This window comes from Orycteropus afer, unplaced genomic scaffold, assembly GCF_000298275.1.
Source record: "Orycteropus afer afer isolate SDZICR_OR568_19922 unplaced genomic scaffold, OryAfe1.0 scaffold00042, whole genome shotgun sequence".
Taxonomy (NCBI): domain Eukaryota; kingdom Metazoa; phylum Chordata; class Mammalia; order Tubulidentata; family Orycteropodidae; genus Orycteropus; species Orycteropus afer.
The window spans coordinates 3,587,643-3,599,501 of NW_006921629.1; the positions used below are offsets into that span (position 1 = coordinate 3,587,643).

The 11,859-nt window shown below is 46.4% G+C and overlaps 1 protein-coding gene across 1 annotated transcript in view; it reads right to left on the reverse strand.

Annotated features, from left to right (window-relative positions):
• Positions 1 to 1,587: 1,587 nt before the first annotated feature.
• Positions 1,588 to 11,859, reverse strand: part of RHBDL3 (rhomboid like 3) — a 54,865-nt gene continuing 44,593 nt past the window's right edge. The window contains exons 8-9 of the mRNA XM_007937335.2: positions 5,562 to 5,622; positions 1,588 to 1,859 (exon numbers count right to left, since the gene is read on the reverse strand). Of these exons, the coding sequence (XP_007935526.1) occupies positions 1,588 to 1,859; positions 5,562 to 5,622 (333 nt within the window). The remainder of the gene's footprint in view (positions 1,860 to 5,561; positions 5,623 to 11,859) is intronic.

Consider the following 11,859-nt stretch of genomic DNA (forward strand, 5'->3'; position numbering starts at 1 on the left):
CCTATAAAGGGAATGCCGTGCATTGTGAAATGTCACCCCCTCACACCCTCACCTCAGGGCCTGTGTCAGCTCCTACTAGGGGGCGGTTCCTTTGGGCCCCTTTTCCCACCTATGAAATGGATTTGGGGGTAGAGGTGATAATCCCAAGTTCCCTCCCAGCTCAAAGCATCTGAGTCTAGGAGATGGCCTCACCTGACACTCATCCAAGCAGCCAACAATTCTTTGTCCAGAAGTGAAATTTTCTGCCTAACTTGGAATTCCTTTTACTATAGCTTCCTGTCCCCCCAACTCAAACAGACATGTGGCCTCGATATTCCTGCTACAGCTTCTCTTCTACTCTCAATGTTCCTTCCTTCCTAGTTAAGAAAGAATAGAACCTTTTCAGATATGAAGGCCATTCCAGAGGGACACAAAGAACAGGACTAGGAAAAGTGAAGAAAACCTTTGCAGCCCAAGGGTCTCCCTGGAAGGGTCATTTCCCCTCACCACTGACAACAATTCTCCCAATGGCCAGAGACTCTCAGGGAGGCACCTGGATGGGAAAGGTGACAAGTTTTGCTAAAAGCAAGGATACTCGGCAACCACACTTCGCCACATATCCTGTGGGCCTCCCACTCCTCAGCACCTTCTTTCTTCCACATAAACTTGTCCACACATTCCTACTGCCCCTCACCTGCCTGCTCTACCATTTCCTCACATTGTCATTCCTTTCACACACATCTCTGCTCACCAAACCACAAACACACACACACACACACACAATCAAAATACTGTCTCCATAACCAAAGGAGAGGTACAATGTAGGGTCAGGGCAGTGGAAGGGAAGGAAAAGACCCTAAAAACAAGGCAAGGGCATTGTGTGAGAGCTCAGCATTCTGGGAGAATGGTGGGGGAGAAGTCTAGAGAGGTGTCGGACCATCCCCAGGGTGTAACTCCCACCAAGTTTATTTCCCTTTCCACTGAGTACCCCCAGGGCAAGGGTGGGACCTGTGTATAGCACCTCCCTCTCCCACCCACCCCAGGCACTAGAGTCCTTGCCCCAGGGCTTCCCTCAGGCCAAAGTTAACACGTGCATCACCAGGCCCTCTTCTCAGTCCAGAGCCCCAGACCTAGCTTCTGGGGAGGAAATGCTTCCTGGCCTGCAACTGCTTCTGGGCTGGACAAGGGACTGCCCAGCTTCTAGAACCCTCAGACTGTCCTAACATCTCTTAGGATTTCTCACTGTGGAGGTGAGGGAGTAGGCTGCTGCTCAGTCAGTGGTGGGACAAGGGATACCCTGAACACACGGAACAAGCCCAGCCCAAGGGCAGGGCCACTCTCACTGCCACCCAGGCCCACACCCTGGCCCACCGTCATTGGTACAATCTAGAAATATGATAGAAGCTGAATCCGATTCCTCCAACAGGTACCCTTGGGAAAAGAGCCTCCACTGTCTGTCCAAATCTAAACACAACAACCACAGCAGGTCACTGTCTCTTGTCTTCTCTTCCCCAGCCTAACTCAGCTGGTGATGAGAAAATAAGAATGCAGATGCTGCCCCTTGATGCTGCTAGTCTCTTCCCTTCCCCGCTTTGGTCCTCGAGCTGCTCAGGGAGGTGGTGGTAGCTTCAAGTCCAGCAGGGTGTAGGCAAAGATGTTCCAGAAGACGGCGAACAGCACGAAGATGGTGTACATGGCCACAAAAATCCACCACAGTGACTGGTCCTGCAGCCTCTGCTCGTAGTTCCTCAGGACCACCACACCCAGGGTGATGCCCACAGCCACACCACCCAGGTGTGCCACGAAGCTCGGGTGAGGGCAGGGGGGATAGGCCGATGGGTGGAACCGGAGCCACACAGCTCGCCCAAACTCCATGCTCACTGCAAGGGGAGGAAGCACACAGACGTCACAGGAGGGTGACTGGGCATGTGCTGAGGGAGGGGCCTTGCACCCACTCACCCACCCATTCAGCCAGCCAGCCAATGATCCATTTATTATCTAGGAGGCCAAGCACTGTTCTGTACCCTGGAGACATATACTAGGAAAGAAGGCAGACAGCCTCTGTTCTCGCCATGCTTACAGGGTCTGGCAATAGACCAGCAAACAATCACACACATAAAATAATATCCAAACCAAAAACCTAACTCACTGCCATTGAGTAGGATCTGACCCAAAGCAACCCCTCCTTGGGATTCTGAGGCGGTATCACTATGGAAGTGATACCCAATCTTCCTTCTGAGGAGTGGCTGGTGGGCTTGAACCACCAGCCTTCTGGTTAGCAGTCAAATGCCTTAGGCACTATGCCACCAGAGCTCCTAAGATAATATCAGTAAGAGATATATCTATGGGGCGGGGTGGGGGTGATGTAAAATCAGCACTGGGCATGGGTGAGGAAGATTCTTGAGTTTGGGAAGTCAGACAAGATGTCACCAAAGAGGTGACATCTGAGTTGAAATCTGAATATCAAGAGGGATCTGAGAAGAGCATTTCATGCTGAAGGGACAGCCCACGCTGAAGCCCAAAGGCCTCACACTTCTGTGGTTATACTGTGCATCCCGGAGACTCAGTTTCCCCATCTGTATAAAGTCTCAGCCTTTATGTCATAGGCTGCACCGTTGGAATATTAAAATATCTTCAATATGTGCCCAGCACTTTACAGCTTATAAAGTGTTTTTCACATATTATCTCAACACTCTTAGGAAGCCCTCAGAACCAGTGCTTTTGTAGTCGGAAGGAAGGAATGAAGGGGGAGAGAGGCGAAGAAGAAATGGAAACGAACAATCCTAACCCTACCCCCAAACAAGAAGTACTGGCTTTGATCTCTTGACATATTCTAAAATGGCACCACCTCATTTTCCAATCCATCCTTCTTTGGCCTGCCAATAAAATGGGAATAAGCCTCTTGAAGGACAGGTGCTGGGGAATGGTACCATTTCATTACCTATACCACCAAAAAGAACACCAAGAGTAGGTATTGCTAACCCTGTTTTACAGATGAGGAAACCAAGGCAGATTTGACAGCTTGAAAGTCCCCTTTGAGGGGACTTTTATACCTGTTCACTTATATTTTAATGAACCACAGCACCTCTCTCCAACCTAACAGGGGCGCCAAAACCTCCAGGGATACCCTTTCCTTTGGTGTTGCCTGACCTTCTAATTTGGGGCCTGCAATTCTCAGGATGGCCAATAGATGGTGGAAAAGGAGCAGCCCAGGGATGGACATTCTGCACCGCCTCCCACTACACCTCCAGGCCCTGGGGCATCCCTCCTGCCTTTGCTTCGCAGGTGCTGAGCTAGATAAAGGAGGTCTGAAAGACATTGGTCCCCAACTTCAAAACAGCATTTTCGTTTTCATGATTCTTGGAACTGGACTTTTTAAACAGCAAGACTCAGGCTTCTCCTCCCTTCCTGAAAGTAGACACAGTGTCCACTAGACACTGAAGTTATGCTCACCTCCCACATCCAGGTTTCCTCCTGCTTCCTTTACCCTGTTACACCCTACTGCCCCTACTTAAAGGGTCCATGGGCTGTAAGGCTGGAAGGTTCTCTCTGGGATTAGAGACCACCCAATCTCATGAAGGAAACTGATTCAGAGGGCAGAAGCCCCTTGGCGGTCAGGGGCTGAGCTAGTTTCTGGAGACAGACTGCAGGCCACAAGGAGCGTGGAAGTAGATTACGGTGGCGCCCACAGAGGCCCAATCCCTCAGCACAAACTTGCTCTAGCTCACTTCTTACCTGCACAGTACGTGGCTGATTCTGGCAGGGGATGTCACAGTTTTCACTGCCTAGAGTTTGGCTAATGTGTGGGGCATTAGAAATGGTTCAAACCCACCAGCCACTCCATGGAAGGAAGACTGGGCAATCTACTTCCATAAAGATGTACCGCCTCGGAAACCCATCAGGGGTCGCTATGAGTCGGAATCGACTCAATGGCAGTGAGTTGAGTTTTTTGTTGTTGTTGTTTACCTGTAAATTAAGCCTAGTGCCTTCTTCACAGACCTGAGGACTGAAAGAGAGAATTTGTGTTCACTCTTTTATTTCCATTGCTTCGGTTCAGACTGATTCTTACCTCTTTCCATCTCAGAATGAGCCTCACGGCTTCTGGTCTCAACTCCTTCCACCCCGTCCCAACCCATTCTCTACACTGGAGCCTAACTGCTTTCCTAAAACTCAAACCTGTCAGTCACTCCCTTGCTTAAAGCCGCCCAGTGGCCTCCCAGGTCATTCAGGATGAAATCCAATTTTTTTTTCTTTGCATTTAAAGCCCATCTTTGATTCCTGTTATCTCACCAGCTTTATCTCTAATCACAATTACACACAGTCCCAAATCTCAGTTAGTTTTGCTAAAAGCCTTGCTGGACACTCCACCCATGTGTGTCTTTGTTAATGCAGCCTCTCTGCCCACAATGTCCTCCTGTATCTTGTCTACATGGTCAACATATGATTGTCCTTAACTGAGTGTTAAGTTTTGAGTAAACGACCTCTACAGAGAACGGACCTCTCCCTGGGCTGGGACGGGGGCCCCTGCTCATGAATTAGTTATAGTTTGTGGAACCTGCTAAAATCACACATTTTAATGTGTGTGTATGTATGCGTGTGTGTGTATGTGCATTTTTCTGGAGAAAGTGTCTCTGGTTTCCAACAAGGGATCTCAAAGGATTGACTCTGTGACCCAAAAGACTAAGAAATTCTTTTCTTTGACCTGGGTGCTTGTTTTTGAACTGAGTATTTATCCTGTGTGCATTTTTCTGTTATTTTATGTTAACAAAAAGTTTAAGAAATTCTATTTGGGGTGGTGAAAAGTATTGGAAATGAATTGTGCTGATGGTTGTATGACATTGTGAATATAATCAATGGCATTGACTCGTACACTTAAAAATGGTTAAAATGACAAATTTTATGTTGTATATATATATATACACACACTCATACATAATATATATACATATACATACACATACATATATGTATATATATACATATTCACACATACATATATGCATATATACACACACACACACACACACACAAAATTTTTAAGAATTGCCCCTATATAAAAAGGTTTAAGGGACATACTCTCATAGCACCCGCACTTTGTTGCACATACTTATTGACATGTTTGGTTTTTCTGCTGTTTTTTTTTTTTTTTTTTAATTGTGCTCTGGGTGCAAATTTACAGAGCAAAATTTGTTTTATATTCAACAGTTTGTGTAAATTTGATTTCATGCCCCGATTACCATCCCCAACCATAACAAAGTCCCCTTTCTTTCTGTCCCTGTGACTACCCCCTCCCTGTGTCCTTCTGACCTCTGCACTCCTGTCTGTCTAGCTTTCCCTCTACGTGAATGCTGCCCCTCTGGTGCCCCATGGCCAATTGCTCTAAGGGGCATATCTCCCCAGAGTAGGTGGGTGCATTGCCCTGGGGTAGGTTTTTGCATGTAGGTCTTTCTACTGTTGGGTTGAGAGCCAATGTTGTGTTTTCTCTTGCCCAAGAGCCCCTTAAGGACAGGGACTGCTTATCTTTGTGTCTGAGGGACCTCATGCAGGGCTCCCTTGCCCCCAGCCTGCCCATCAGTACTTACTACAGATCAAGGCCACAGCCATCCTTAGCAGCTTGAACTGGCACTTCATGCCTGACCAGTTCTGCAGAAAAAGTAGAGAGTTCCATTAGTTCCAGATTAGACTACTTCTTTGAAGATGTATCTCACTTGAGGGAAGCTGACATTTAAAGAAAGAATCTCCATTAAGTCCTCAATAAGGGAGATATGATCTAGTAGCAGAACATGACAGTGGCTTTGAGATTTCAGGCAATGGGGAGTGCCATATAAAAAACTCCAAACTCTAGGGCTTTCTTCTAAGGTGCCTCTGAGTGGGTTCGCACCACCAACCTGTTAGTAGTCAAGCTCTTAACCATTTGTGCCACCCACGTGCCATATAAGTGTTTGATATTAGTAACTAGACCTGAGTATTTATGACTGTCATAAAAGCACTCGAGCTGCACTAACAGTGGAATAGCAGAATCCAGACCTAGAGAGATGAACGTCCCTCTTGCCTCTACACAGACAGACAACACGTGAGAGTTGCCTCAGTGGTTGGGGCCCAGACCTGATAATGGATGCAAGACAGCGAACCAAGCAAAATCAAAGCAGAACCACCAGGAGGAGAAAAGAACTCAAAATTCTGCAAATGAGGAATGAATGAGGAAAGCAGGAACGTTCATGCCAAAGAAAAGAAGACTCAGAGGTCAGGATCATTACTGTCAAGTATCAAGTGAGCCCCAAACCAGGAAAAGACCTATTCAGTGTAACCCTTGAGTGGAAGACTCGATGTGTAAAAACTTCAGTGAGAGATTTTTTAGCTCAGGATCAGTTTCCATTTCTAATAAGCAAAACTGTCAAAAGATAGAGCGATCCATCTTGGGAGCTGACGAGTTTCCCATCACTGAGGCTTCCCATCCCTTGGAGGGGATGCTCTAGCAGAAAATCAGGCATTGGAAAGGGGGTGGGCCAGATGGCCTTCAAACAGATCTCTCTCTCTCTCCCCTGAGAACCTCTGAAAACTCTGAATCTCCAAAGCAGACAAACAGAGGACAATTATTCACCCTACAAAAGGATTTTTCACTTTACAAAAGACTTCGCCATGGGGCTCCTTTGAGGGGCACTCCTGCAGCGCATTCAAAATGCTATTCCATTTACACAGACTCACAAGCACTGAAACGGGCCTGGGATCTTCCTAGAACACATCAGCTGAGGAAAGGAGGGAACTGGGTTCAGCCCGAAGACTTCTGGTCCTTCCTACCCAATCTGCCTTTGCTGCCTGGCCCAGGCCCAGCTGTGAGTGCGTGTAGGGGGGCATGTCTCACACTTCTTTGCAGTTAGGGGAAACATACGTTGAACTTTACAGAGGCCCTGAACCCTGACACATACAATAATGTCTATGAAAGCTTCAATCAAGCAAGCAAGACACAGGGAAGCTGCCAAAAAAAAAAGGGCCGAAATCCTTGCGGCATTTGGCTTCTTGCCCACTCCTCCTTTTCCCCATTATTCTTCAATGACCAGCAACCTCTTCTTCACAAAAGGCTGGGTGGGTGACACACGGCCCAGCTTTAGATGGAGGGTCTAATCTTTGCTTGGTGACATGCTCTATTCTAGAAAGCAGATGGCAGGACAGCGCTGTCACCTGCTGATGTCTGCCCACAGAGGAGCCTTGCCAGGAGACAGGGAATAAAATGGGAGTTGGTGCCCTCCACTGGATTTAGCAACCTAATCAGAGCTAGCTCAATTAGCTGATGGTGGCGGCCTCTCAGCTCCCCTCATGCTCAAGCCTTAGGATGGGAGGGTCCTTAGTGGACCATCTTACCCCCAAGATAAACACCATCCACTGCTAAGTAGCTGACAAGATGGCTCTTCAGCCCCCATCTGAGCATTGTCAGTGACAGTAAAATTCTGCTGCAAATAATTAAAAGGCAGTTACAGCAGCACAGAGCTGTATTCAGAATAAGGACATGGAATGGAGCATATCATTGCTGACATCAGACGGATCTTGGCTGAAAACAGAAAATACCAGAAAGATTTTACCTGTGTTTTATTGACTATGCCAAGGCATTCGACTGTGTAAACCATAACAAATTATGGATAGCATTGCAAAGAATGGCAATTCCAGAACATTTAATTGTGCTCTATGGAACCTGTACATAGACCAAGTGTCAGTCATTCAAACAGAACAAGAGGATATAGTGCATGGTTTAAAATTAGGAAAGATGTGTGTTAGGGTTGTATCCTTTCACCATACTTATTAAATCTGTATGCTGAGTAAATGATCCCAGGAGTGGACTATATGAAGAAAAACACGGCATCAGGGGTGGAGGAAGACTCATTAACTACCTGAGATGCAGATGATACAACCTGGCTTGCTGAAAGCGAAGAGGACTTGACGCACTTACTGATGAAGATCAAAGACTATATATAGCCTTCAATATGATTTACACTTTAACATAAAGAAAACAAAAATATTCATAACTGGACCAATAAGCAACATCATGATAAATGGAGAAAAGATTGAAATTGTCAAGGATTTCATTTTACCTGGAATCACAATCAACACCCATGGAGCAGCAGTCAATAAATCAAATGATGTACCGCATTAGGTGCATTAGGTAAATTGGCGCCAAAGACTTCTTTGAACTGTTAAAACACGTCACTCTGAGGACTAAGGTGTGCCTGACTCAAGCCATGGTATTTTCAGTCATTTCATGTGCATGTGAATTGGTGCCTTTCAATCATGGCGTTGGCAAAAAATATGGAATATACCATGGGCTGCCAGAAGAATGAAAACATCTGTTTTGGAAGAAGTACAGCCAGAATGCTCCTTAGAAGCGAGGATCATGAGACTTCATGTCACATACTTTGAACATGTTATCAGGAGGGATCAGTCTCTGGAGAAAGACATCACACTCGGTGAAGTAGATTGTCGGCTAAAAAGAGGAAGACCCTCAATGAGATGGATTGACACAGTGGCTGCAACAATGGGCTCGAACACAGCAATGACTGGGAGGAAGGGGCAGGAGCAGGCAGTGTTTCGTTCTGTTGTCCATGAGATCAGCATGACTCAGGGCCAACCCAACAGCACCTGTCAACAACAGCAAGCAGTGACAGAGAACTCACTAACTCTTGAGGCAGTCATGTGAAGAAAAGTTCTTCCTGCTATAATCTGGCCAAACTTCACCGCCCTAGAATGTCTACCCATGAGGCATTGGTGGTTCAGTGATAGGATTCTTGGCTTTCATGAGGGAGCTCCTGGTTTGATTCTGGGCCCATGCAGCTGCAACCCATCTGTCCATGAGGCTTGTGTGTTGCTTTGATCCTAAATAGGTTTCAGCAGAGCTTTCAGACTAAGACAGACCAGGAAGAAAGGCCTGGCAATCTATTTCCAAAAGTGAAAACCCCATAGGTCAGACTAGGCTGATCCACAACCAATCATGGGGATGACTTAGGACTGGGTAGCGTTCTGTTGTGCCATGAGTTGAGGACAACTCAACGGCATCTAACATCTACCCCATGGTCTTCATTCTCCCTCAAAAAGTTATAAAGAACACTTCTAATATCTCTTTTCCTCATAAAACCCTCTGAATATCTTATCTGAAGACAGTGTCTCTTTCACTGTGTTCCGAGTAATAAAAGCTAAGTTTAGAATGTATCGGCCACTCTCTTCTTCAAGCAGAGGTCCCCTGAGTCCATGCTGTTCGGCCTCTGGGGCCCTCTGGATTCCATCTCAGGAAAGCAACATCTGCATTCTTAGCCTGGCAAAGCCATCAGCTGGGTGGCTCCCTGCAGGGTCATGGCTCTTTATACTGCCTTGGCTACCTTCTTTTTAGTTTCTTTTTTCAAATTTTTATTGTGTTTCGGGTGAAAGTTTACAAAGCAAATTCATTTTCCGTACAGCAGTTCATACACATTTTATCTCATAACATCAACTTCAATTCCCCACAAAGTAACAGTTCTCTTCCCATTTCCTCCCTAGAGTTACCTTTTCCCTGTGTCCTTCCCTCCCATGTACTCCTGCCCCCGACTGGTCTCCCTGTGCAAACACTGCCCTTCTGTTCTCCCATGACTGATCTCTCCAAGGAGTGTATCCACCTGATGTAAATGTTCACCTCATATGCCTGTCTTTTGTTTGACTGGAAGCCACAGGAGTGAGTTCAATTCCAGACCTGAAAGGCAGCTAGGGGCCATAGTCTCAGGGGTTTCACCAGGCTCTATCAGACCAGCAAACTTGGTCTTTTTTTTTTTTTTTTTTTAATTTTGAGTTTTGTTCTACACTCTATCCAGGATCTCCCACACAGCTGGCTACCTTCTCAGAGATGGCATTACTCCCTGCTCCCTGTGGTCTCAAGTAGCTCTGGAATCAGGATTCCTTTTTCTCTAGTGTCCTCAATTGTAAACGTGAGATAACTAACTGTAGTACCGATGTCATTCGCCAGCCTCATCAGGTTGTGTTGAGGATTAAATGAGTTAATAAGTGTAAAGCGCTAAGAACATACGTGGCACATAGTTAGCGCCATGTAAATGTCTGAGATTAGTATCTACACCTGAGGCTGCATATGGGCAGGCCAGAGACCAAAGATGGTGAGTTTGCCCTGCTGAGTGTCTTAAAAAAGAAAAAGGAAAAAATTGTGAGTCTGAATGACCTTGGGCTAAATAGGGGAGCTCCAGTTTGGCCCTAGACCAACTTCATTTGTTTACAATACCTACTCGGCCCCTAGGGAGCTCTGGTAGCATAATGGCTAAGACACTTGCCTGCTAACCAGACGGCTGGCGGTTCAAACCCACCAGCCACTCCTCGGAAGGAAGGTCGGGCAATCCTACTTCTGTAGTGATACTGCCTCGGAAACCCAAGGAGGGGTCGCTATGAGTCGGGTTTGACTCGACGGCACATAACAACAACAACTCGGCCCCTGAAAGCTTGGGAGTTTGCAGCCTCTCGTCCCGGCTACCTGCCCCCCAACATGTACCTCTCACCCCTGTACTTTAGAGAAGAGGAAACTGAGGTTCCAGGAGAGCAAGCCCAAAGTCACAGAGAATTAGTGGCTAAACTGAGATAGAGCTCCCAGTCTGGGGCTCTGTCCACCAAATCACCCACACTTCCAAGACTGGGGCACATTCCGTGCCAGCTCTACTGTCTGACCCAGTTGTCCCCAATGCGGAATGAGTGTCAGAAAATGATGAGTCTCCCAGAAGCTGAGGGGTTAATCTAGAAAGTCACCCCTTCCCACCAGCTGCCTCATTTTCCCAACCTATTATTCTCTCCAGTAAAACAAATGCAGTGAAACAACAGGAGAGAAGAAGAAATCTCACACACAAGCCAGGGCCGCCACTGCTATAAATGTTCAAAAGCCTGCTGGCCCCTGGGGAATACAAACCTTCAGCAGGCCCTTTAACTTCATTCTGTCCCACAGCCTCACAGGGTAAGATAGTAACTCACCCACAGCAAACAAGTTGGGAACCAGTCCCCTTAGCGCCCTGTTCACCCAACAAAAGAGCTCAGAGGCTGAAACCCAGGCAGGAAGCTTCCAGTCCAATCTGGCTGTACATCCCAGTCAGAAACAGTTACTTGTTAAACGACTTCAAGAAAACCCAATATAGAAAATGTACAGCATGGTTAAGTTAAACCAAAAAAACAAACTCACTGTCACTGAGCCGATTTCTGCTCATAGTGATCCCCATTGGTTTTCGAGTTTCCGAGGCAGTGTATCTTTATGGAAGTAGATTGCCCCATCTTCCTTCCACAGAGAGGTTGGTGGGTTTGAACTGCCAACCTTCTGGTTAGTGGTCAAATGCCTTAGGCACTATGCCACCAGTGTAGCAGTCAGGACAGTTAAGTTGTTGTTGTGTTGTTGTTATGTGCCATCGAGTCAAACCCAACTCATAGTGAGCGACCCCTCCTTGGGTTTCCAAGGTGGTATCTCTACGGAAGTAGATTGCCCAACCTTCCTTCCGAGGAGTGGCTGGTGGGTTGGAACCTCCAGCCTTCTAGTGAGACAGTTAAGTTAGGGAGTCATTATTTGCCCTACAAAGGATTTTTCATTTAACAAAGTGAACCTTTTAACACAGAAACCTTCCGTGTCTTTTAGACAACAGTCGTTTCTAGTGCTCTGATGATATGGTTCAGTTTGCAAAAATTCAGTTCTCAAAAATTTTAGGAAAACATTCATCAAATGAAGCAGAGGACAACTGTGGATATACAAGATATATAAGTATATATCTTGTATATTTAAAAATGGAACTCATACCAGGGGTGGGAGGGTAGGGGAGGGAATGCTGTTAGATAGATAGAGATAAATATTGATTTGGGTGAAGAGAAGGGCAATGTACCAAATGTGAG